Source organism: Alexandromys fortis, unplaced genomic scaffold, assembly GCF_014885135.2.
Source record: "Alexandromys fortis isolate MF-2015 unplaced genomic scaffold, M_Fortis_MF-2015_v1.1 scaffold_45, whole genome shotgun sequence".
In the NCBI taxonomy this organism is placed as follows: domain Eukaryota; kingdom Metazoa; phylum Chordata; class Mammalia; order Rodentia; family Cricetidae; genus Alexandromys; species Alexandromys fortis.
Window position 1 is genome coordinate 11,867,349 of NW_026067926.1, and position 27,680 is coordinate 11,895,028.

Sequence of the window (27,680 nt, forward strand, 5' to 3'; positions counted from 1 at the left end):
AGCTCAGAATTTCCCATCTCCCTACAATTTTTTCTGTCCTTGAATTTTCTGCACATGAGTGTTTTCATTTTTAGGATTTATTTTATTTTTATGAATATGTATGCGAGTCATTGTGTGTGTGTGTGTGTTTGTGTGCACACGCACTCATGTGCATATGTTGGGTGGGTGCCCTCAGAGGTCAGAAGAAAGCACCAGAATCCCTGGAACTGAAGTTACAAGCAGTCGTGAGTCTCCTGACATGGTGCTGGGAACTGAACTCAGGTCCTCTGCAAGAGCAGTATTTACATTCCTAACCCCTGCCTCATAATGTAAACCTGATTTTAAAAAAAATCCATTCCCAGGGAGATTGTAAAACCTAGGGAGAAGTTAACATTATTGCTTAGCTAAATTGGCATAAGATACACTGTCTTCTATGCCTTTATGTTAATACCCACAGATAAACTCTACTCATAGCGCTAATCGGGGACACCTCTTTCCCTTTTACACCAATAAATGTCTGCCTGGACATTCATACCATTCCCTAAAGGTTCAGGGAACACCGCAGAAGAAGAAAAGGCAGAATCCAGGAGACATGGAGGAGAGCGGTGAAATGCTATTCTCTGGGCAAATACATGGCCAGTGCAAGCAGAGACTCAGCACCTGCGGATGCCTGCCCTGGTCTGCATGGAAAGGGGCCCATAGATAGCCAGGATAGTGGAGAGGCTCAGGGGTCCACCCTTCTCTGCTCTGCTTAACTATGAACTGTTGATAGATCCAGGGAGAAGGGGAGGCATTGTCTTCAGCTGTGTACTCACCAGTGAGCCCATCAGGTTCCAAAGATTAGTCCTAAGCTAATAGTTACACAAATTTCTCTGGTTAAGTTAACTGGGACACACACACACACACACACACACACACACACGCCATGAATCTTGGTGAATGAAAGTGATCAAGTGGGAATAATCGTGATAGGAGGGAAATAAGAGACTGTGGCAGGGGAGAAAAACAACATGCAGTGTGTGTGTGTGTGTGTGTGTGTGTGTGTGTGTGTGTGTGTGCGTGCATAAGAAGCTGTCAAAAGACTAAACTATGTTTTTAAAAAGCAAGAAAAGGAGGGGCCCAGCCGAGTGCCAGCATCCCCTTTCTCTGCTTCCTGACCTACCAGGAAGCAGCTTCCTGCCACTATGGCCAGGAGGTGGTCCCCCTGCCACGAACCTTTGCTGCCATGATGGGAACATCCTCGGACGCTGAGCCAAAATTAACTCTTTTCTCCCTGAACTTCTTCAGATGTTCAGTCACAGAAATGAGGAAAGTGTGTGCTTGCACCAAACCCACAGAAACGCCCAACTCATTCGCACTTGTAGCTGTGGTTCTGAGAATCTGTCCTAGTGAAGGTCAAATAAGGAAACCGGTTCTGTGGTTTTACTCCATCTTTTATAGGAGTGAATAGAAGTTCAAAAAAATCCCAACATCCTTAACATCCTTTAAAATTTAACAATTGGATACACGTGTATAATATATTTTGATTACCTACACCCCATTACCCTCTCCCACTGAACACTTATTTCCAAAAAAGCTCCCCCTCATCGTGTGTGTGTGTGTGTGTGTGTGTGTGTGTGTGTGACCCACTGAGTCTAATGATGGTTGCTTGTGTGAGTATGGGTGGGAGGTCATTTACTAGACCATTGAGAACTAATCAGTGGCCACCACTGAAGAAAGTGCCTCCCTTTCTCCTGGTAGCCATCAACTGTCAATGGCTCCTTGGGGAGGGACATGACCTCCTTAGCTCCTCCCCCACCCATGATGGTATATTGACTGGCCCGATTTTGCACAGGTCTTGTGCAGGTAGCCATGGTGCAACAGCCAGTCCTGACCAGGGGGCAGCATTTTACACCGCCCTTCACATCAGGGGTCGTTAACGTAATGAGAAGAAAATCTCTTACAGATACGATTTCTGAGAATAAGTGTGCAACAGTATTCCAGCTTTAGAAAAGTGTGTCAAAACATCTTTTGGGGTTCTAAAATGGTTCCAAACTCATTAGACGCTAATAAACTTTTATTGTTGGTAATGAGGTCATGGAAACATATTTTAGGAATACAGAAGAATTAAAGGCTTTTGTTTGCAAGACTTTGGGGCTCATCTTGGGCGAATGTTCATTAGACTATCTCTGTGTGACTAGTTTACTCTCACAGGTCCTGGATCAAGCATAAAGCAGTGGTGTGATAGGTTAGCACCTTCAACTTCAGTGCAAATGGTGTGCTGAAAATGTTGTCAGGAAATATGTGTGCCCAACCCTGTGCTGAGCAGATTCGCTGAGGGTGGAGAAGACAGCCACAAAGGAGATAAATACAACCCCACCTCCCGGAAGGCTTGGCGAAGGAACGAAAACGCACATCTTCAACAGAAACAGATTAGGTAGTGTGTCATTGGTAATAAACACAAAGAACAAAGAATCCAGCTCAGGGTCAGAGTGGTGGAGGCAGTGTGGTTTTAAATGGGGGAAGGGAATCAAGACCGAGTTCCTTTGGAAGAGGACATCTGGGGCTGAGACCTGCTGTAGGCAAGAGAGTGAGTGAGACTGTTCTGGGCCTGGGACCAGGGAGCAGTGTGTTTTTAGAGAGCGGAATTGTTAAGATTGGCGAGTTCACTTTTGTACAGACAGTATGGTCTCTGAACTCCTTGTCAGTCGCAATTAGCCGTGAGCACACCCAGCTAGCTCATACAGAGCGCCAGTGTCTCTCCCACTCTGGCAGCCAGACACCCTCGTGTGCCAACGCTGCCACCCTGGAGCCCACGGCTGGAGCAGAGGAGGGGACCCCAACTCTTCTCGGGGACATCTGCAAGCAGCCAGCAGAGCAGTAACCCTTTCCTCTCCACTGAGCCGGAAGCAGCTTCGTGCTTCTGTTGCTTTTACATGTGGTGAGTGAGTCTGGGTTTTCTGCTAAGTCCCCAGGCATTGAGAAGCATAACCAGCTAACTGGCACCCCCTGCGAACCCGGAAGATGAGGGCAGCAAGACAGCTCAGCAGGGAATAATGGTGCCTGCTGCCAAGCCTGATGACCGGAGTTGGATGCCCAGCCCAACTGTGGACAGAGAGAACTAACTCCTGCAAGTTTTCTGCCACTCCATCCCCTCCACACACACATGAGTAAATATTTTTAAAATGTTTAAAAGAAATATGTGATCTTTTATCTAGAGTTACACAATATATATATATATATTTTCTTTAATGTGTATGAGTGTCTTGTCTGCATGTATGTATGTGCACCACATGTGTGCCTGATGCCCACAAAAGGCATTGGATCTCCTGGGGCTGGGGCTACAGACCATTGTGAGCCATCACGTGGGTGCTGTGAACAAACCAGGGTCCTCTGCAAGAGCATCCATCAAGTGCTTGTAACTGCTGGGCCATCTCTCCAGCCCCAGGTTGTGCAAATTTCGCTGTTATGAAGTCCTCGGGGTTTTCAGGGAGGGAAGGCATCGGATGAAAATGTGTATCTAGCTATTTTTTAAATGTCATTTTCAAAGATGGCAGTGGTGATTATAATTATTCGATTTCTATTCGAGTGGGCAGCTTGGCTTCCACCTGTCAGCTATAGAGGCTGACTTAACTGGATGATGGCAAGGAGGGCACAGTAAACTTCACCAGGTCGGGACAACTCTGTCTTACCATGGTCCCCAGTGCTGAACTCAGTCAGCACATGGCACAGGAAGCACCCAGTAAGTGATGTTGAATAAATGAACGAGTCAGTCAGTCAAGGAAAGGTGACAGCTCTCAAATGTGTTCATGCTACAGCGGGAAAGTGCAGGAGCGGTAAGCTGGGAATCTGGTCCATGACACGCCTCCCCCCCCCCACACACTAACCCCAGAACCAGGAGAACCAGTGGAGTGTGCATTTAATGGTTCAAAGGTAAGGTAAGAATCAAGACATTCGTTATGAGAGACGCATATTAGTCCAGCCTGTGGAGCTTGGCGGTGTCAGCCTGTTCTGACTTAGGGCCATGAAGGTTCAGTTTTATTCTGGGAGAAATTGGAACGCCAACCCTGACTTCAGAAGGTTGCTATAAGAAAGAAATAGAGTTAGATTCCATCAGGAACCCTGTACACACACTGCTGTCACACACACACACACACACACACACACGGCCTCCTTTTGGCCCTGAACAAGCACATGCCAATTGCCACACCATGGTTGTAAACAGGAACCTAGAGCCTGGGCTGGATTTGAAGCCCAGCTTTATCATATAGAGCTTGGTGGCTTTAGGGAAGTTGCTTATTTTCTCTGAGACCCCAAACGCATCCACTGCGTAGAGAGAGCAACAGTGCTCACCTCATCGGGCTGCTCTGAGGATCAGGTCAATGGAAACCAGAAAGTTCCTGACTCCCGAGCACGATGGCCCGGTAGCTGTAACTATGAAAATCGGTGTTCTCATGTTCTTACGCACTCTGCTCCCCAGGGCTGGTGGAGACAATCAGAAGACAGATAGCAGTAGAAGGATGTGCCCCTGTTATGACTGGTGGAGGAGGCACGGGTTCCTCAATGTCTCATGATACCCAAGGTTCTCAATCCACAGGGCCTCACGTTCCCCAGAAGGCTTGCTAAAATACAGGGGCAGACCCTGCTCTGAGGCCTGACTCATCTGGTCTCTGTGGGCTGAGATTCTGCATTTACAAGTTCCCACGTGCCGCGGATGCTTCTGGTAACACCACCGCGGCCAGGTAACAAAAGAGGGTGCCAGAAGCCCCAAGGGAGAAATGAGGAAAAATCAGGAAGAGATACAAAGCTCAAAAGAGATCCAAGCTCAGGGAAGGTAGGCGGAGATAAGAGACAACCCTTGGCGCAGAGCCTGGCTGGCAGCAAGCACACTGAGATGCTGGTGGCATTATGGGGCCACTCTTTTGCATGCGTACCGAGTTTCTTTCCACGAAAGGTTGTCAAAATGGGCATAGAGCTAACAATTTCACTAGACCAGAAGCCTGGACTCCTGTGCATAGAAAAGAGACTTAGGTGAGCATGATGGGGACCACTGTAACTCCAATACTCAGAGGGTTGAAGCAAGAGGATTTCCGTGACTTTGACGGCAGCCTGGGCTACGTAGTTAGCACCAGGGAATCTAGGACTACACGGCAAGACCATGTTCTTCTCCCTCAATGAACAAACAAATGAAAGAGATAGCAAGATGGATCTTAGGACAAGGACACTTGCTACCAAGCCTGAAGCCTTACGTTCAATTCCCAGTACCCATGTGGAGGAAGGTGAGAACCAGCTCCTGACGGTTGTCCTCTGACCTCCACTGCATGCCACAGCACATACATGTATGCGTGCACACACAAATGAATAGATGCCTTTAAAATATAAAAATTTTAAGGTAGAAGATTCAACCTGTGATTACAAACTGGCCCCAGGTGATTAAAAGACACTAACGGGCAAGCTGTTTGGGGCAGGGTCTCCAGAGAAGCTCACACATCACATCAGAGTCCCTAGCAGTCAGCTCTGAGTGTAAGCATTCTCCTGGCTTCTCATTTTCTTTTCTGAGTTTGCAAATTCCAGACAAAAATGAATGCCAGAACAACGGAAAATGGAGACCAGAAATAATCAGGATAAATTTGGCCAGAACTCCCGCTAGGATCACCACAGCCCTTTGGGATGTGTTCTGACATCTCGCTGGAGAGGGATCAGTGTTCCTGCCACCCTCCCTTGGAAGAATATTCCACAGTCAAATATGACTTATTGTCAGGGCCTTGCCTCTGAGCTTCCCTTTCTTCTCCTGACCCACTTTCGTTTTGCTGTGGCCTTCGGTGTACTGGCAAGCAGAGACGTCACTCCCACACCCCTCATTTTTCATCATAGACCATCACCTCCTAAACTTTGTCATTTAGCCAAGCAAAGCATGTGTAATTCTTTTAATCCTTCCCTCACAAATCGGCCTCCACACTCCCTTACCATCCTTTCCCTGGGCTTTGAACCCCCTCCAACCTGACCGTCCCAGCTCTTGTCCAGTTAAACACAAGATGCCTACTTCAAGGGAAACAGCAGGTCGGAGCCAGGTTCTAAGCACTCGCTCCACATTGCACACTGCCTGTTGCCAAGGACACAGAGAGCCCAGAGCCGCCCGGCAGTGGGATCTGCCAGAGTGAAACAAGCCCTGCTGGGTGACCAAGCCCGCTCAGCAGACCTGTAGCCTTTGGTACCAATCGAGGGGTCCTTCTAGTGGAGGCGGCCTACTTGGCTACCATCAAGGAAGCACAAGAAAAACTGCACAAAAGGCCTTAACCTCTCCTTTTTCATAGACTCCTCCCCATAGGCCAAGTTTACTTGGTTTCTACCTGCCAGGCAGGCAAAGCCACTGGAAAAGCCTGTGGCAATGATTGTTGTCTTACCTGGAAGGTGCCAGCATGGTCTTCTTCTTTGTCGCCTTCTCTGTTCTCTTTGAGGGCTATCAGTGTGAAGCCTCTGAAGTAGGAGGGAGGAGAAGCTGAGAGTGTCACTGTGAGAGACAAGAGAGCCACTGTTAGCACAGCAATCAATTGTGTTCCGTTTGACTTATAGGACCAGACCTGAGCACTCTGTCAACATCCCATCCCTGTGGAGTACAGGGGCCAGGTTGCGGGGGAGGATGAGAAAGGCTCAGCTCCCTCTTCTAAATAAGAGCTTGTTAAATGCCAGATCTGAAGTCTGATCTGAAAATCCTTTTTATATTTATTTCTTTACTTATTTGTGTATTTGTTTTCTGAGACAGAACCTCATTGTGTAGTCCAAACTGGTCTCAAATCATTCTCTGTCATCTTGCCAGGGCCTCCCAAGCATCCTCAAAATTTCCTGCACTGCTCAGGCAGAGGTAAGGTGAGCTCTGTCTTAATAATCTCAATTTGATAAAGATCACCCTGGTCAGAAACTCCCATCTTGACAATTATCTCATCCTGCTATAGTTCTATTAGGGTGACCCAAGAGGAGTCCAGATTCCTTTCGGATGTCTTGGGTGACACATATTGTTCCCTGGACTTGCCCTTATCTTCTGTAACCCCAACTATACCACCCCTCCAAACCCCTACCCCCAGGTGCTTGCTTAAGTTCTTCCCCTGTGTCATGGACTCTCAACATATACCTGTTTCCAAGTCTGCCTCCCACAGGCCTTACCCACAGCCGTCCTCTCTCCCTCTCCTTTCTCTGCCTGCCAAATCAAGGGACCCAGCAGAAGTCCGAGTTCACTCAAGAAAGCGGGGCCGTTTTCATTCCCCTGTATCCACACAACCCAGCACCGGGATCTAAGACAGGCTCGAGTTTCTTCAGATGAATACACAGGATGTATCTCTATCCTGTGTTCTAGACTCTGGGCTTTAGATCTGGGCTGAAGGGTTGTTGGAACTTGCAGGAATCCTCTAGTCCAGGGTTCCAATGTCTCTGGTAAGGATCCAAGATGGAGAGGTGAACAGACACTTCCAAGGTCGCTGAATTAGGGGTTTCCTTCCTAGCTTAACACTCCGCCCATGAACTCATGCCCTGACTGTATTCATCTTGACATGGCTCCTTTAAAAGTATTGACGGATGTGTCTGAAGTTTAAAAATCAATGCGTTTGGCTTACATCATTGACATAATTCTGCTACACCGTTTCCCTTCTGGGAGGAACATGTGGTCTTCTAACTCCCTAAAATAGACACAGTAATGCAAACAGTAAAACCACTACCTAATCATTCCAAAATTGCAAACAATAGAATCTCAGATAATAGAGTGACGCTCGTGAGCCACCAATACAAAGATATCTCACAGAAGAACTTCACAGGCACGTAAATTACAAATATAAGAGCTGGAGAGGTGACTCGGCAGTTAAGAGCACTGGCTGCTCTTCCAGAGGACCCAGGTTCCATTCCCAGTTAGCTCACAATAACCTGCAACCGCAGTTCCAGGGAATCTGATGCCCTCTTCTGGCTTCTGCAGACACCAGGCATATAAGGTGCACGCACATATACACAGGCAACACACACACACATAAATAAATAAAAATTAAATTAAAAATTCCAAATATCATACTGTTACTGGTCAGTTCATCTCACAAAAGTAAAGGCGCATCCTGCCCAGCTATATCCATCTATTTAAAAAATCCAATAGAAAGCTGGGAAGAATGATGGAGAAACGGGAGTAATAAAAGCATGGGGCTCAGAAGTCAATAGCTCTGTGAGAAAGGATCAGAGCTCTGAAGACCCTGGGATGGAAGGAGGACAGGAGGGGACAGAGCTGCTGGCAGCAAGGATGCCCCACCAGGATGTCCTCAAATGCATTAGCATCATTTCAGTGTGCCCCTGGGACTGATGGATCTTGACCTCCATTTACCAAGCACCTGTGACTCTGTTTCATAGGACTGTCCTCACGTCACCAGAGCCTCTTACAGAAGCCCCAGCTCTCTTCCACTGAGGACAGTCACCTCCGAGGGCTTCTTTGCATTCTGCGGTGGTTTGAATAGGAATGGCCCCATAGACTCATGTGTTTGAATGCTTAGCCCATACAGAGTGGCACTATTAGGAGATGTGGCCTTGTTGGAGGAAGTGTGTCACCATGGAGGTGGGCTTTGAGTCTTTAAAGGTCAAGTCTGGCCGCTGTGCTATGCAGCCTCCTTCTGCTGCCTGAGAAGCAAGATGCAGAACTCTGAGCTCCTTCTCCAGCACCATGTCTGCCTGCATGCCATCTACCATGATGATAATAAGCAAAACCTCTGAAACTGCAGCCAGCCCCAATGAAATGCTTTCTTTATAAGAGCTGCTGTGGTCATGGTGTCTCTTCACAGCAATTGAAGCCATAACTAACACATTCCAAGCTGGCCACAGAATCAGACTAGAAGCACTCTCGAGGACTTTGCCTGGGATCACAGGCTTGTCTGTGTCCTTCCTCACATAGACCCTTCCTGGTCTCCTCTGGGGACATTTCCTTCATAAGTCACCTGCATCCAAATCTTTGTTGGAAGCTATAGGTTACAGGTTAAATTGTGTCCTACAAAAAGTTACGTTGAAATTGTGGCCTTGGCCTCCTGGAGTATGGCCTTATTTGAATTGGGGTCTTTGTGGAAGAGGCCATAAGAGACTGTGGGGTGAGAAGGAGGGTCATCACATCCAGTATGGCTAGTGTTCTTATTAGAAGACATATAAACCATGCAAGGGACATACTGCATATGACTATAAGGTAGAGGTGAACATGAATAACCTTGGGACAAGGAATAACATGAATGGCTGGCAGTCAGAGGCTGGAGAAAGCTGACTTCCTCAGAACTGTCAGAAGAAGCACCTCTGCTGACCCCTGATGTCAGGCCCTTAAATATCAAAACTAGGAGATAATAAGCTAGTTACCAGGACCCTGGCATGCGACTACAGTGGGCTTCAAAGGAATCCAGCTGACCATAGACCAACGACTGTTGCTTTACAGCCACTGTCCCCAGGATGAGTGAGTGCAAACTCCAAGAGCCTCAGCAACCCCGCCAATCACAGCCCCATGGCCCACCTCCTGGATTCACTCACTGGCAATTTCGGAAGAGCCCCACCAGTCCACCCTACAGACATTTTCTCACGCTACTATAGACCTGTGACATTCAGTTTCTTACGTTCCCTCAAAACTTCAGAAATGGGTAAATTCCCTCCCTTTGCATGACCCTTCCTCTGACCTCATAGTAAAGACCTGAGCTCTCTTAAGAGGGAAAATGCTCACAGTTCTCCCCTGGAAGGGATGTTGGCCCTGGTATCTGGCTGAAGCAGGTCCTCATAGACACAGGGCCTTGGGCTTCTAGTATGTTTTTTCCCTTCCTAACGTCTGATGTAAGAAGATTGCTGAGCCCAACAGGAGTAAAGTCCAGAGAAGGATCCAGAAGATCACTTCCTTCCCTGCTCCTGGAGCTGTTGGTCCTCAGGTTTGCATCACCAGAGCCATGCTTGCCAGACTCTGCTCCAAGGAAAATGTGGCCCAAATGTGTAGCTGCGAATGGAGCTACAGCAGCCCCTGGCTAGGAAGAAGGACTGGCTTTCAACTCTGCTGACGTCTCTCCCAGGTCGTAGGCCCTACAAGAGTAAGGTAGCCTTGGCTAAGGTGGTGAATCTCCAGAAAAAGGGACAAAACCTAGGGCTATAAAAAGAGACAGTGGATTTTTTTTTCTAAATGAAGCCAATAAATAAAACACAAAACAAAAATAAGAGATGAAAATTACTTTCTATAATTAATTTTAATCTGTGTCTGTGAGAAACATGTGACCAAAAGCAACTTAAGGAAGAAAGGGTTTGATTTACACTTCCACGTCACCGTCCACCATTGAGGTAACTCAAGGCAGGAGGCAGAAGGCAGGCCTGCCTGTTATTTCAAGCAGAATTGCCTCTGGCCAGGGAACTCATTCATAGCCAAGGAAACACAACAGGAACCATGGAGGAATGCTGCTTACTAGCTGGCTTACAGGTTCATTCTCAAATCGCTTTCTTATATGCCCCTGGACCTCCTGCCTAGGGATGGTGCTGCCCTCAGTGGCCTGTGACTTCCTGAGTTAGTTAATAAACTAAGAACTGCTCCCCCAGACATGCTCACAGACTTTCTGGTCGAGGCAGTTTCTCAGAGGAGGCTTTCGTCTCAAACGACTCTAGACCAAATGTTCTTAACCTGTGGCTCGCGACCCGTTTGGTAAACTTCTATCTCCAAAAGTATTTACATTACAATGTAATGTACAATTACAATACCAAAATTATAGGGTTTTTTTTGGGGGGTGGGATTTTCAAGACAGGGTTTCTCTGTAGTTTTTGGTGCTTATCCTAGAACGAGCTCTTGTAGACCAGGCTGGTCTTGAACTCACAGAGATCTGCCTGCCTCTGCCTCCCAAGTGCTGGGATTAAAGGTGTGTACCACCACTGCCCGGCTTAAAATTACAGTTATGAAGTAGCAGTAAAAATAATTCTGTGAGAGATGGCTCAGCGTTTAAGAGCATTGCCTGCTTTTTCAAAGGTCCTGAGTTCAATTCCCAGCAACCACATGGTGGATCACAACCATCTGTAATGAGGTCTGGTGCCCTCTTCAGGCCTGCAGGTATATACACATAAAGAATGCTGTATATGTAATAAATAAATCTTAAAAAAATAATTCTGTGGTCAGGGGTCATTACAATATGAAGAACTGTATTAAAGGGTCGCAGCATTAGGAAGATTGGGAACCACTGATCTAGGCTGTGTTAACAATTAAAGTTAACTAGTACACATCCTTCAGGAGACATTTTATTGCCAATCATAAAGAGGCTAGTAAATAAAAATATATATTTGAACGTACATAATATATATTCACATATGCAAAACACACACATAGAGAGAGACTAGTACTCAAAAAGTTTAAAATGCGTAATAAATGTCATTTTATATACTTAACACAAGTTCTAAATTCACTGACCCAAGTAACCTGAAGTCGTTGCACTGATCCCTGGATTTATAGGACGATGACCTAATTTAACCCTTTCAACTTCGTGACTAGTCTTCTGATATCCAGAGCAGAGAGATTTATTCAAGTTCACACCACTCAGGGTGTCCCCTGGAATCCAGGTGCTTTGCCCCCCAGTCCAGAGCATTTCTCATGACTGTAAACCATGATAACAATATCTGCACGATGCTTCTAGAAGTCTGGTCTTCTAGAAGACCCAAGTTCAGTTCCCAGAGTCCCCATCAGGTGGCTCTAGTTCTGGGGGACCTGACACCCCCTTCTGCATGAAGTACACAAACATACATGCAGGTGTATGCACACGCATAAAACGAAATAAATAAAACTTTAAAAGGGAAAAAAAGGAATCAGGAGACCCACCAGTTCTCATGAATCTCAAAAAAAGAAAAAAAATCTCTAAGATGATGAAGACAATCTGGAATCTATTTTCTCTTTGGAAAAAAAAAAGCCTATAGAAATCGCACCATATTAAAGCTCTAAAGGGTTATAATAAGCATGTTTTACATGAAAATACCTACATAATTAGCATACTATCTACGTTTACTTCCAGGCATCAGTATGCAATGGAAACGCACGAGTACATGTGATATCTTTACATAACTTGGCATAATACTTAGGGGTGGGGAGATGGCTCAGTGGGGTGCTGACTGTGAAAGCCTGATGACTTGAGTTTGATCCAGAGAACCCACATAAAGGTAGAAGATCTGACTCCACAAAGTTTTCCTCTGACCTCTACATGCGTGTCATGACAAGCACATGTCTATATATACATATCTCACACAATACACACACACACCAATAATAATGCTAAAATAAACAATTTTAAAACAAAGAGTTCTTTTTAAAATATAGTAGTAGTTACTGTATCCCGTGATAAGATTATCATAGTGCAATGTGCTTTGTGTTTGTGTTTGTCTCCAGGCTTGTCAACCCTTCAGGGGCTAGAACTACATCTGGCTCAGTACGGTGATCAGCACAAGGTGGTAGACAGCAAAGCCTACAGAACGGTGCTTATAGTCGGCTAGGCCCGGCATCACCAGGAATGTCAATACTCTGCAAACTGCTGTATAGATTTCGTGCAGCGCAAACGAACGTCTCCGTGTATTTCGCGTGATATTGACAACCTGCTTCTAAAAGTCATATGGAAATGCAAAGTGCTAAGAATATTCAAGACAACCTTGAGAAAGAAATCCAAAGTTGTAGGGCTTGCTGTTGCCAGATATGAGGACTTACAGAGCTATGGAAATGAAGCTGGTATACCACAACAAGGAAAGAAAAGTGAGCCAATTAAACCATGGAGGGCTCAGAAGAGTTCCGGGAAGCTGTGGGAACTGTGGTGATAAAGAATCCATGGCAGCATAGAAAATCAGCGGTTCAAGGACAACCACTGTGGTCCTCACTACCTCATACACAAAACACATCTACACGGGTTGTCACGTTACATGTGAAAGCAAATGATAACGCTTTGAGGAGGTGGTATAAGATGGCATGCAAATGACCTCGGAGCAGAAATCATTTGAAGAGGCCAATAATAAAGCACGGGTCGTAAAATCTAAGATGTGTATGAGATGCTCCCATACTTCTCTTCTCAAACGACACTATGAAAGCGGGAAGGGCAAGTCACGGTGGAAAAGTTGTTTGCTATCCTACTGGCGGTATCTAATTGTCATCCAAAAGATGAAAAATCTTGCTAATCAAGAAAAAAAGACAACCGAACAGAAAAGACAATAGACAGATGCATGAACACTTGGTGAAGGTGCCCTGCCACCAAAAACCCGTGAAAAATTCTGAACCTCATCAGCCAACAGGAACATACAAATTAAATTCACAATAAAATACTACTGCATAACCACCAGATTGACTAAATGTGAAGAATTAATACCAAATGTTGTTAACTGGAACTTTCACACATTGTTGATGAAAGTGAAAATTAGCACATTTGCTGGGAAATTCTTCAGCACTCCGTTGGAGCTGAACATACACATACCCCGTGACCCAACCACACAACTCTGAAATGCTTGTGTGCACCAGCGACACTTAGGGGAATGCTTGGAGCAATGTCATCTGAAGTAACATCTGACTGGAGACGTCACTGCATTGGAATACACAAAGAGTGACCTACTCATGGAAGCAAATGTCTGATGAAGATGGGAGCAGGTTGTGCTGTACACGATGACACAAAGGGATGCAAACGGCAGGGCTGGGAGATGGTGGTGTCAGTAGAATGCTTGCCGTGCAAGCATGGGGACCTGGATTCGGATCTCCAACCACCCACATAAAAGCTGAGCACAGCAGCACACATCTGGAACCAGAACTGGGATGCAGAAACAAGTGGATCCCTGGAACTCATTGGCTAGACAATCTGAATCAGAGAAAGAAATATCAGAGTCTACCTCACGTGAGGTGAATGAGGTTTTGAAGTGGAGGAGGCTTCTGAGTTGCATGGTCAGCAAGGAACAGGGATTTGTCCAGAAGAGAGAAGGAATGTCATCTTGGAAGTAAGGAAGGCACATGAGCTAGCCTTGGCTCTAGGAACCACTGGGCTGACCCAGATCTTTTGTCTAAGATGGACTCACCTATGATACCAAGATGGATGGCCTGTGTGGGTCCCAGTTAGGGAAATGGAAACTGAGCATTCTACACTTCTCAGAAGCCTGCTGACCCCTTGTCTCCGCTGAAGAGCATGACCACAGCCTCCTATTATCCTAAGGCCAGAACCTCCCACCGCCCTGTATATTTTGCTTACTGCAGTCTCTTTTGCCTGTGACAGCTCCTTTTTCTGTGACGCTCTCTTGCCCAACTGAAGCACCCTATAAAACCCCAAACTACAAAACTCCTTTTTGAGCAGGGCTGCAATCCCTTTTCTTGGGGAGAGCCTGGCAGTTTTTACGCTGAATAAGGCTTTGCCTTTGAGTCTGAGTGAGGCTCTGGTGGTCTGGTTCTCTTGTTTAGCCACATAAAAACCAGAGCTAATTCTGGATCTTCTAAGTTGTAGGAACTAGCCGCAGAGGCTTTTCTAGGAAGTGTGGATATCATCTGGAGATGTTGAGAAGCACCGTCGGTCTGCGATGGGCAGTCCCTCCAGATTTATAGTTTAGGAAGGCTGGGGGTTGTATAAATACTGGATTATACTTTTCTGCTAAAAGCTACCTCAGTGAGAAGAGGTTCTCTGGCCTTGTTTGCATGAAGGCTATCCCACATGGAAGTCTGGCCTCAAACTCCCACCCAGACCAGAGTCTCCATCCTTTGGTATACCCACCTCGTGAACTCTCTCAAGAGCACCTAATCCCTAAGAGTTTTCTGGGTCCTTCAAATATATAAGCTCCAACAGTCTGACAAGAGCTCTGTGTCTGCTATGCTTTCAGGTCCTGTGGATTTCTATCACTCTCCTGCCTGCTCTCTGGAGTTCCAGAACCAGAACCCCAGATTCCCAGTTCCCTGGCTCCATCCAGAATCAGATCCCAACATGATCATATAACCAGGCCCTGGTCATTCTCATCCTGTGTGTTTCTGAGTTGCCTGAGACTTCATGTCACAGCCTCATCCACAATGGACCTCAGCATCTCTCCCAGCTTATACCATGGGCTCATAAAGATCACTGAGGAAGTAAGTAAGCCAAAGGATGAGGTGCTCCCCATCTCCCATTGAAGAGTTCCAGGAAGTGAAGTCACGTGCTTCATTACGAAATTTGACACCATTCTCTACCCACCCCATTAGGGCAGAGTTGCTAGGGAAGGGCTGGTGGACAGGAAGGCGTGGCTAGCAACCTAGAGCAAGAAAATGTGGCTGGTGGGGTTGGGTTGTGCCATTTCTTTAAATTCCCTTTGTCAGCCAATATTCTCAGTATTTCTAGGCAGAGATTCAGCCCCCCATTCTAAGTGAGTTGCAAATGAGATTGTGTACCCTTAAAATTACAAAGGTCATCTTTATACAATGGAGGTAGCTAAAAGGCCTGGTTCCAAACTCCTTTCTTGATTTTGTACAACTTTGGGCAGGGCACTAACCTTTCCTTTGTCTCAGTTTCCTTATATGTAAACTAGCTGAACTACTGTGTGCCTTGTATTCTCTTTAGGCTAGCTAATGACTTCATAATCATAAGCCCATAAAAATGTTTGCTAAATCAATAAAATACATTAAAAAATAAATCAGTGTCCTCCATGAAATTGGGATCATAATTGTCAGCTTGTGGATTTGCTGCAAGCATTAGAGGCGGTAATAAGCATGAATCACATGTGATGTCACAGCGAGGGCTTGTGCTCCTTCTCAAGTGTCACCCCTCATGGTAAAGCTTAGAGCCGGATGGAAGTCCTGAGCTGGACAACACGCTCGCCAAATGAGAAAGATGGTGCTAGACTTTGAACCTTGAATGTCTTCCAAGGGCCCATGTATTCAGGGTATGAAGGGGGTGATGGACTTTTAGGAGGTTGGGCCCAGGGGAAGGAAGTTCATGTATTAGGATTACGCTCTTATAGATGATATAGAAACTCTTTCTCTCTCCCTCTCATTGTTAGGAAGCAACCGAGACTCCCCAGCTGATATGTTCTCCTACCATGTGTCACCACGAGCCCAGCCAGGCAGAGTCACCTGACCATGGACTGAAGCTAGCCAACATCTCTCCCAGAAAGCTGATTGCCTCATAAGCATTGCCACTGTACTAGAAGACTGCCTTCCACAAATGGGGAGGTCCTCCTGAAAGAATGGTCGTATATCAGACAATACAGGTGAAGGGAGGAAGCTGAAGGGGATTCCTATGGCTCCTTCCACGCTGGCCATGTGGCCAATCTCCTGTCTTCGTCCTTAAACGCAATCACGAGAGACTGAACCCAGATCCAGTCTGCCTCCATGCCCTAGTTCTCTGGGCACGGGACTCAGGTAGGACTAATCAGGATTCATTTCCCCGGGATGTTTCAGCTTAGAGTTCTAGGGCAGGGGACTTTCTTTTAGTCACAGAATTAGCCGAGGGACTCTTCACTGAGGTTGATGACAGCTATCCTCTCTGTCATTTGGAGAAACATTATTTGTAATAAGGAAGATTATGAAGACACCACACAGAAGGACAACCAGGAGATAAAGAAGGGAAGGAGCAAAGTTAAACTGGAAAGGAGAAGGAAAACATGGATGGGAAGCAGGTGGGCGATGAGTCTGTTTGAGCTTCCCGCTCCATTTATGCCTGAAGCAAGACCCAACTCTGGGCTTCTCAAATGTGGGGACCACTGTGCTCTATTCTTTGCCCCAGTTAGTTTGATCTTGTTCCTATTGGGACCAATGAAAAAACTACTGGCCAATTTTAAAGCAAAGGAATCAACAGCTCTGCATGGACTGTAAGAATCCTTAGCAGTCTATTGTTAGTCCCTGTCACTAAGACAAACTACCCGAGTGAAACCAATTCAAGGAGCAAAGATTTTGTTTAGGTTGGTGGCTTCGGGGGATTCCGTCCATCTGCATTCATTGGGCCCATTGCTTTTAGGCACATGCAGGGGAAAAGCATCATGGGAAGAAGTCACAGTAGAAGAAGCTGGTTACCCCACGGCCGCCCAGAAGCCAGGAAGGGAAAGAGGAGAAAGGGGAGGGAAAGGAGATGTAGACAAGAGAGACTCTTCAAAAGCATCCGATGGCCTACTTTATCTGTGAGATAACCCTGACAGACCCTAGAGCCTTCTGAGAAGGGAGTCTCAGGAAGGAATTGTCTAGATCAGGTTGGGCAGTGAGCATGTCTGTGGGGGTTGCCTTTAGTCAATGTGTGTGCAGACCCAACCACAAAATAGATAACTTTAAGACTAACGAGAGCTAGCTGAGCCCTAACATGCATACATGCATTCTCTCTCGGCTCTTGAATGTCATGTGACTAGCTGGCTTCTCACAATGATGAAATAGAACCTAGGCTTGTAATCCAAATAAACTTTCTCCCCTAAGTTTTTGTGGGTCCAGGGTATTTTATCACAGCAACAAAAAATAAATGCAACTAGAACATAGGACTCTGTGATGTCCTTAAGTCATGAGTCCATCATTGGATCCATCACTAATTAGGTCTGAGTTATCATGGTCCAGTTACTTCCTCAAAGCCCATCAGCTGTCAGTCAAGTCCTAAATGCGTAAAACTTCCATGGCATTTTAGAGTAATGCCATAAGATTTAGGAAGTAAATTTATTCATTAGGAAAATCAGGTGAACGACCAGGGGATGGTAATCAGTTAATAAATATCAGTGTGGTGACAACAGGACGTTTACTTCTAAATGGTGAACTATGTGTAGCTTTAAGGAAAGCTCTTTAAAAGTGGCTGGAGCTTAGCCCGAAGCTCTAGCCTGCTCGAGATTCCATGAACTGTTTAGATAAAGGTTTATTGGGCCTGATTATAAGAACTGTGGCTAATCTAAAATAACACTATTTAGATAAAGTCCCCTGTGACAGAACTAGGATTCCATGAATGATTGACCAGAAATCATGCTGGAAATTAAATGGGAAAGCATATCAAATATGTTCAGGGTAGGAGTGGGGGTTGAGGATACATATCTGTAATTCTAGTACTGAGGCTGAGGGCTGGGGTAAAGATGCTCCTGAGTTGGGGGCTAGCCTACCTTTACAGAGCAAGGCCTTGCCTCAATCCCCTCTCCAAGTGGACCAGTTATACCAACATAGGTTAATCTATCAACCAGTTTTCTCTCACTATAGCATAGTAGCAGAGGCAATTAGCAGAAAAACCAACTATTTTAGCTCATAGTTCTGGGGGGTACATTCCAGGATTTCACAGAACCGTGGTCTGGGGGCTGCTCTGAGAGAAAGGTCATGTGGTGGGAAGAGCTACTTAGAACTTGAACTAAGAAGTAGGGAGAGAATAAGACCAGGGAGTCACGACACACCCATCGTCCTTGAGACCCCACCTCCTAAGTGGCCACAGCACCTTCCCACACCAACATCCCAGAGAGCAAGCCTGGAATGGACCTCCAGGGGATATTAGCCATGTGTGCGCAAACCATAGCAGTTAGGAAAGGCAGCGACCTTCCCAGAAAATAGCAAACATCTGAGTTGGCTGCACCCCGAGGGTGATTCCAGAGCACACCAGGGCTGCCAAGAAAGCAAATACAAGCCCTGGCAAGCTCACACGTGCACGGTGTCCAGGACACAAGAAAATCATTCTGTCCCTATCAGAGCACATCTGGAGTACAAAGCCCAGGAAGACGAAACGTCGCCTATAGGGACAGTTAAAGACATAGGATGTGGCATTTTAGTCAGAAGAGGAGCCAGGGTAGAGAGCTGTTTGCTCATGTGCACCTCAAGGCTGACATATGGCCGAGGAAACACCTTATTTTGTGTGATTCTGAATACTAGAAACTCGGAATGTGTGGAAGTTCCCTGAGAGGCAGCAGAGAAGAAATACCGGTTCCGTGTGGGTCTGGCTTCACCAGTCTGTGAGTGTTGCTGCTGAAGGGGCTCACGGTTGCCCTCTGCACCCTTTCCACACTGCCAAGGCAAAGGAATGGCAAAATTGGGCCAGACTTGAGGGCATTTCAGAGGTGCAGTAGTCAGGTCATGTTACTGCGACGGGCGCTGTTGGGGAATCAGAGGAAAGGGGCCACTTCCCTTAAAAGAACGGATACGGTCTTGGGATCCAGTTCTTTACTGGGCTTGCCAATCGCTATAGCTGGTTCCAGGAAAATTCATCTTCCCAATCTGTCTGGGCTTGAGTGTCTGCCCTGCGAGCCCGCGGGTGGGCTGGCAGCCTTCCCTCTGCCCTTTGCCTGCCGCAGCTGCCCACTTCTGCATCCACCTGCCTTTTTTTTTTTATATACCAGCTCACCCTCACCTTGCACAGAGCCCATCTGCCTGTCACCCATCGCCAGCCTCTGTCCCAGGGCATTGGCTGTCCTTTCTCTCTGCTGCCACCATCTGGACGGCCTTGTCTTCTTCCAGTGCCATCCAGGGACGCTCACCTTTCTGGTTGAGAGAGACAGGATTCCCTCGAGAACAGCCAATAAGAATGGGAGGTGCTGGCAGATCTTACCGCGGGACCTTTGGGTTTAAATAGCACTCCCCCTCCCCTCTCCCCCCCCCTCCCCCAACCAATAGTGATTTGGTGCCTGCCGTCCACACAGGAACCATGGGGACTGGAGATAAAATAACAAAGACATAGGCTTTGCTCTCATAAAGCTTGTATTCTAGATAGAGGAGACAGATGATAAACAAGATAATTTCAGCGAGAGCTTAAGGGATGAGAAAGAAATAAATCAGAGGGGGGAAAACCCAACGGGAAATATAAAGTGGTGGCCAGAGAAGCCTCCTTAGAGATGCGACTTAATATACAAGGACTTAGAGAGGAGGAATCAGTCATACGGAGGTCTGGGAGCAAACTATGTCCCTAGAGGCTTCCCATTGGATTACAGAGATTAATTAGGAAAACCCTGAGACAGGAAGAGAAGAAGCAGGAGGTGGGGTAGGATGGGTGGAGTCGTGGGGGGGTGGCAGGGACCACCAGGACTTTATTTTCCACTGGGTCCGCTACTGACTCCACCCACTTTCCCAAACTGCACAGGATGATTGGTTCTTGAAAATCTCCCCCATCTCTCTCACACAATCCTTAAAAACAGATCTGTAAATCCCTAATCCACAGTGCCCCTCCACCCCTGCCTCCAGGCCTCAAGCAAGGGTTCAGGCACGAGAATTGTCTCTAAACTCTGTAGTTTAAGAATCTCATGTACATGGAGTTTGCTCGCAAAAGGCTTCTGAGGTGGGTGCTCCACTCCCTGCCTCCTCAGATCTGAGCCTTGACTAAAACCAGTTGTGAAAATGCAGCATTTTACGCCAACAAAACTTACTAGCATCTCAAAGAGTTTTTGTGAGACCTCACCCGTAGGTATTTCAAAGTAGATGAATTAAAGGAAGAGATTGGTGTGTGTGTGTGTGTGTGTGTGTGTGTGTGTGTGTGTGTGTGTGAGAATCAAGTGATTCTAGGCACTTCCCGCTCCCCTCACTGCCATGCTTACAAGCAAGCCATGTTGCCTCAGTTTCCCTACTCAGTCACATGGCCGGGGATTCCTACTTGCCTGCCAGTGTCTAAGGAGGAGAAATCAACAGTTTTCTCTGCTGCCCGACAGAAGAAGCACAGCTCTCTTCCCACGCCGGAGGGAGGATAGCACTGGACTTGAGAAATGCCAACTCGCTGCTATCCCTGCTAGTGGAAATCCCTGGAGGGGCGCATAAATCAGACCAGATTGGAGCTTCTCTCTGCGTTGTATGTGATGCACAGCTTCAAGGGATCTTGAAGGGATAATTTTGACTTATATGATTTAGACTTTCCATCTGCCCTGAATCTCAGCCTCGGCTAGGATAGGTATTCATTGCACTCAGATTATTTTGTTCCTTTTCGTTCTGAATGCCTACCCTGGTGGCTTTTTTCTTTCTCTTCCCACACATGCCCATTGCTTTCTTGTTCTTTTCACTTCTTCCTTCCTTCCTCTTTCCTTGCTGATTCCTCCTTTGTTGAGGGAAAAGTAAGATAGAATAGGCTGCCTACATACACTTACATAAAGTCAATGTTTTAATATACACAAACTCACAAACCACACACACGTACTTACATACATACACACAGTCAACATTCCTCTCTCTGTCAATGGATTTAGCAGGAATATAAGCTCACACTTTCACAAATCCTACCTAGAAGACCCTTCACTGAACTAGGGGATATGACAGTCACTAAAAACCTGGGGCAGGGCTGAGAGATGCCCTAGCTGTTAAGAGCAGTGGCTGCTCTTTCAAATGACCTGGGCTTGGTGGCTTCCAGCATCCATATGACAGCCCACAACTGTCTCTAACTACAGTTCCAGAGGACCAAACGCCCTCTTCTGGTCCTGTCAGGCATTGCATGCACATGGTGTGCAGACATATATACAGGCAAAACTCACACAAAAGTTCTTTAAAGCAATTTCTAAAAAAAATGGAACAGTCTCTAATTGCTCCACCAAATCTATTTCTCCTTCATTAAAAAAACTGTCAAGTATTAGTAGGATGTATGTCCCCAAAACTCAAAACTATATTTCCCAGACTCCCTTACAACTGAATGTGATCACATGACTAAACCTTTGCCTAGAGAGCATGTCTAGAAGGGCTAGGCACAATCTCCAAGACACATCATTCAGCTAAAGCTGTCCACTATTTCTATCCCTCTCCTCAGCACTACGTACCAGATGGAGTTTGGCTATGAGAACAAGTTGGTTACCATGATTCCTGGAGAATGGTATCCAACAAAATGTCCCACAAACTTGATTGTGTTAGCCAGTATTCAAATAATGAAACAAATGTAAGATGATTGAAATTAATTTTAGCAACATGCTATTTAACCCAACATATATAATGTCCTTTGCAAAATGTAATTCATTTGAAAATTACCAGTAAGAGCTGTGCTCCTTTTTCACCTGAATTCTTCAATACATTAGAGCACACCTCATTTCAGACTAGCCACACTTGAAGTATGTGATGGTCTGGCTTCGCTAGCAGCTGCCTGGGTGGGTAGCAGAGTCCTAGAAGAGGGAGAGCAACAAGGCTGAAGGAACCTGGGCTCCTAGCTGATTTCATGAAGCGAAGAGATGCATCATGTCTGGCCTCCTATTTATCTCACATGTAATAAATCATCTGGGGTCCCTCTGTAATGAGCTTAGCCTATATCTTGACTAAATAAGAATTTTGCCCCCCCATAGAAATTGATCTTGACCTATATCTTGTATTCTGTAAAGAATATAAAAAGGGGACTATGGTAGCAAAAATCTCTTGATCTTAGCTCCGCTCCAGTGAGTGGACCTATCATTCCAACCTATAGTTCCAGTTAAGAGTCAGCTGCGATGGAACAACTTACCTGGGCAGGAGAAAACACTCAAGTAGTCGACTTTGAAAACCTTTAATTAGCTATGCCTTACTTTATATGTTCTGATGCTTCCCCCATTGCCTGACACTCGAAAGCAACAGCAACCTCCACAACCACTGAGCATCAGACTTGATGCAGCTTTTGTATTTTGTTTCCCCTTGAGTTTTCCAGGGATCTCACTATGTATGCCAAAGTTAGTCTCAAACTCGTGAACCTCCTGCCTCAGCTTTCTGATTCCTGGGGTGGTAGCATGCATACAACCAACTTTGGCATCCTTTGATCTTTAATATCAATTTAAACTAAATATTAAACGGGGCAAGGATTTAAAATTTAAAACCACATAATAAAAGGAAAAGAGCAGTACAAGAGCAGAGGAAAGATGGAGAGTGCTTGTTTTGAAAAAGCAAGTCAGAACAAAAGAAACTTTATTTAAAAGGTCTTTCCCGGCTTCAGTTTCTCAGCTCCCGCCTAGCTATGCTCAAAGATAAGCATTTACAGACTTGCTATAAAACAACTGCATATGGGTGAAACAGTTCATCAAGTTACGTTTTGCCTCCGTCTTCCAGTTTATTCCTGCCTTCCCACAAAGGGAATCTCTCAAAGACCGACAAGGCCCTTGGTGTTCTAGACTGAACCTCTGTTTATGGGGAAATGCAGTGTTGAAGTCTATAAGAAGCCAATGCAGGAAGTCTTCACTGCCTTGTTACTCTGTGCCCTGAGATGTGATTTCCTTAATTTGTTGACCCTGTTCCCCTTCAAGGAAATCTCACCACCCAGAAGGCTGAGGCTAGTATGGTGAATGTTTCTACTCCCAAATCAGTTTATGGATTGGCATAGAGGACTAGCAAGGGTGCAGACTAAAGGGTCGCAAAGACCCAAGACTGGATCCAGACTTGTAGCCCTATGATTGTGAGGAACCCACCTCTCTGACACTAAGTCTCATCTATAAAATGGAAATAGAATAAACTGTCTCACAGGACCGTGAGGAGTAAGGGAGCTGAGTGGGAAGAATTTAACACAATGTCTTTTCGGGTGTCATGATAAGCATTTTTTTAAACTTCCAAATGAACTCTCTCATAACATGTATATATGTATATTGTATGTGCTCACACACACAAACATACATGTGGCACCCACTTCTGTTGACTCTTATTTTCAGTTCTCATGATGCTTTGGGGATGCCCTCCCCTCAAATGCTCTCACTTTGCAGAGAGGGAAGCTGCGGTTCAGAGACATGTAGTGGATTGCCTGCCATAGCACAGTGACTATGAAGCCAAGCAGAAATCCAAAATGAACTCATGCATCATGAAACCCCATGCTCCGTCTAGGAGGCTGAGTTGCCTCTCACACTAGCAGTGTGTGTCCCGAACTGGGACAAAGACGAAAGAGCCAAGCTGCTTTGGAGGTCTCCAAACCTCTGGCTTTAAATAAATCCCCCAATTATGCCTGCAGTTGGGCCGGCTTTTGAAATCTCTTGAACATTCCTTTCCCATCAAGTTCCTTGAAATTTCCCCTTAAGCAGCATCTAGGAAAAGACACTCTCATTAGCTGGGTTCTGACTTTATTTTCCCAATAAACAGACCTCCGCGCAGACAAAAGAGCCTCTCTTACTTTCCATCACTTCGTGCCCATTGCAGCTGATTTCCTGCTATTTGGCTTGAAATTGTGATCTGGGAAAGGCTGGCCCTGCAAATTGTCGCCCTGGAAGAGAAGCCCCTGGAGTATCCTCAAGTTGTTATTTTTAATCACTGTAATCGCCTTTCAAAGGAGGCTCCAGCCAGAAACAGAGTGGGTCTTTCAGGGCTTTCTAAAGCACAATTATGGCAGTGGGGTGGGGGGCGGCCCGAGAAAGCGGGGGAGGGAAGAGAGCAGGGGTGGGGGAGAAAAGGAAGTCAGTGCAGCACTAGCAAGTTGGAAAAGGCTGAATAACTGTCCCAACTGCACCCAGCCTGTGGGGAAGAAGCCCCATGGCTCAGTTTGTTAAAATAGGGACCCTTTTATTCAAGACTAGAATAGCCAAAGACTATCCTCCTATGGGGGGGGGGGACAGAACACAAATGCTGCTGGGTGATAAACTGAAATAAAGGGCAAAGATTGGAGGCAGGAGAAGGAGTCACCGATTCCAAGAATGATGATGAATGTTAAATTGGAAAAAAAATTAAAAAGCAAATAGAAACCAGGGGCATGGTAAGGTCTGTAAACCTGAGTCAAGTCACCTAGTAGAACACACTAAATTTACTTTTAATGTGATACTGTAAGGAAATACAAGCTGATGGAAAATGTCACGGACTAAGCCAGTGCATTTTCGCAGCTCTGTATCTGATGTGTTAATCACAGAACACTCACCCAGGAGACCTTAGCATGGCTCTCCCAAGGTCTTTCTTTCAGGATGCCCTGGACATGGAAGGGAGAAAAGGTTGTATTCCCACCTGCAGCCGGAGCAGGTACCACCATATTCCAAGGTCTAAGGGTGAAGGGTCCAGGGCCAACCCCTGACCTGGTCTCAAGTCATCCCTGCTAGACTTTGGCTTTTCCTAAAAGTTCTGGAATGACTCTGGACATGTGATTACGGCATGTGCCCCCTCCCAGTGCTGCCACGAGCGTTCAGCCAGACCGAAGGACTAGTATGAGAAGGGGTCCAGGATGCCCTTGCTGAGCCAAAATTATCTCCACCCCCGTGTGTGTGTGTGTGTGTGTGTGTGTGTGTGTGTGTGTTGTGTATGTGTGTCTCTCTTCCCATTTTCTCTCCTTCCCTTCTCTCTCTCCTCTCTCTCTCTCTCTCTCTCTCACACACACACACACACACACACACACTCACACACACACACACACACACTCCTTCTTTCTTGGGTTTAAATTAGGGACTAACCATAGATAAGGCCCCTATTATGGAGAAATAACATTTACTCAATCATTAAATTAATTCACGAGGAAGCAGAAAAGGGCAATCATTTGTTTGCTCACTGGTAGCTGGACTGGAGGAGTGTTGACAAACTTTTAAACCAGAGTAGTGCACACACAGGCAACAATGAGACTAGACAAAAATCCCTCCATTTTTAAGCCAATAAAGAAAAGTCTCCCACCCTACCCGAACTAATGAGTTTTGGGGGACATACTGTCTCTCATACACACTCACCTTTGTTTGAGTAAATGCCCCCACCCCACCCCAGGGGAATTGAATAGCTTGCACAAAGTCACAGAGCCACCAGCCCCAAATCCCTTTCATTCCTCTCCCTGCTGTTTCCCCAGTTAACTCAGACTTGTGTTTAGCGGGCCCAAAGGTCAATGAGGTTTCTTCGCTTTTGGCCAATCTTCCCAGGTTTGCAGAGTACCTGGTTGTTTTGTACATCTCGGTCCAAGACTCCTTCCACCAAGCTGTGTGCTCGCTCCCAGGCTGGGCGCTGTGTTTTTCACCCAACATCTTTCTTTCTGGAGAAAGAAGGATCTTGTGGACTCCCCCAGGAACGAGGCAGATCCTGGCCAAAGACTGAGGACACCAGTGCATGCAAGGAGCCCAGAACATGACTGGGTAGCTTGGAGTGTAGAAAAACAGGTCCACCCTCCCCGGGAAAGAGAAGCAGCTTTCTGGGAAGTGTGGTCGCTGGTAAGGGTACAGCTGACACTGCCCCAAACTTTCTCCCAGTGCTTCCAAACATTTCCTCTCTGGGGGAACCCAGGAGGCAGCAGCTGGGAGCCCCGTTGACCCACCAAGTGCTCCAACAAGGCACCAGGGTTGTATGGTGAAGCGCCCTGGCAGGACCCCAGATGCAAGTAAGTTCGCCCTGTGTCCCACCTGGAGACAGGCAGCGAAGGCTTGTAGAAAAGATATCTGGGGAGCATAGGGACCTACTGAACAGGAGGGCGGTGGAGCGTGAGGATGGAGTAAGCTGTCTTAGAGACCTCAGGTGGGTGCGGGCCTAGGTGTTAGTCATGCGAGAAATCGCCCGCCTGCTTGTATAGCCCTTCCTTGTGCTCTGAGACCCGCTCTCCACAAAGCTGGGCATCGCCAGCTCTCACAGTCTCCAGGCTGCCAGAGTCAAGGTTCCTCCACATTCAAAGAGTCTTGGGAACCCTGCATCTCTTTTTCAATCACCGCTGCCACCTTCTATTACGAGACTACCCAGATTCTTTGAGGACCCCATCGTCATTGGAACCTGTCCTGGAAATTCAAGGGTCTCTTGGTCTACTGGGACATAGAGAGTAATTTAGGCATCTTTCTGTGGACCCTTCTGGTTCCTCTTCCCCGCACCTTAAGACTGGTTAAGGACCCCTCCAGGAAGCGAGGGTCCTGCTTGATCCAGAAGCTGGTCTCTCTCTTTTAAGGTTGGAAGCCGCTGATAGAGCTGCCCTGCCTGGGACCCACCTGAGGGTACCCTCTTCCACAGAGAGCGATCAGGAGGAAGGCGGGTACACTTCACTCCAGCCAACAGCTGGAGTAGAAGCCTGGCTCCTTCCCAGTGAGGCCGGCTTGATGTGTGGCTCTCTGTATTCCCCGCCCGGGAACCCTGTGTTGGAGACCGGGCTGTCTCTCTTGCCCGCGGCCCCCGCGACCGCCCGCCCCCTCCTCCCCCAATGCTGGGTTGATGGGTACAGAGCTGGCAGCTAAGAGGCTCAGGGCAGCCAGGACACAACCCCAAGCCAAGATGCGCAGATACCGTGCGCCCGGGGAATATGCTTCCCGCTCAGAGCCCTGCTCGGGTCAGGGCCCTAGGGGGTTTTGGATCCCGTGTCCCCAACGCCACTTGACTTACCGCGGTAGCTGCTTCCTGGTTTATAGAAGTCAGGGTCGCCTTCCACGCGGAGGCTGAACTCTGTGTATCCCTCGCGCCGTGTGCCCTGGGCGCGCAAGATGCGGCTACAGTAGCCCTCCGACTTGGACACTTTGTCCAGGGTCTCATCTGAAAAAGCCAGCGCCACTGCCAGGGGCAGCGCCAGAGCCAGCAGCGCAGGACCCCGGCTAAGCCTCAGGGGCGCAGGAGACATCCTCATCCTCGAGGGTCCCCCAAGTTTGTGCTGATGTTGTTAGACCCTCGTCAGGACACTCGTGCCCAAAGTGAAGCGGGCGGCAGAGGTGAAACCTGGAGGAGCCCGGGTGGCACTGGTGGTGGGGAGACCGAGCCCGCCTCGCTTTGGCGGCTGCGGAGCTGCGCTGCTCTGAGCCGAGCTGAGTGTGCGGAGCCGAGGGGCGGGCGGTGGCGAAGGAGCGCGAAGAGGGAGGGCTGGTTGCGCCCGGATCCCCAGAGCAGCGCGGTTTTGTTTCTGAGCTGGCGATTAGCGGGCGCTCTGCTGTTTGTTTTGCGAAGCTGGATTCCCAGGGTCTGGTGGGAGAGAGCAGGGATATGCAGACACGTGCAGACTCAATCAACCCCGCCACCAACAAGGCTGCTTCTTCAGCTCCCA

At 47.1% G+C, this 27,680-nt stretch overlaps 1 protein-coding gene across 1 annotated transcript in view; it reads right to left on the reverse strand.

The window, feature by feature from the left end:
• Nucleotides 1–27,665, reverse strand: part of Spon1 (spondin 1) — a 298,089-nt gene extending 270,424 nt beyond the window's left edge. The window contains exons 1-2 of the mRNA XM_050143162.1: nucleotides 27,032–27,665; nucleotides 6,363–6,469 (exon numbers count right to left, since the gene is read on the reverse strand). Coding sequence (XP_049999119.1) covers nucleotides 6,363–6,469; nucleotides 27,032–27,269 — 345 coding nt within the window. The 5' untranslated portion in view covers nucleotides 27,270–27,665. The remainder of the gene's footprint in view (nucleotides 1–6,362; nucleotides 6,470–27,031) is intronic.
• Between the last annotated feature and the right edge of the window lie 15 nt (nucleotides 27,666–27,680).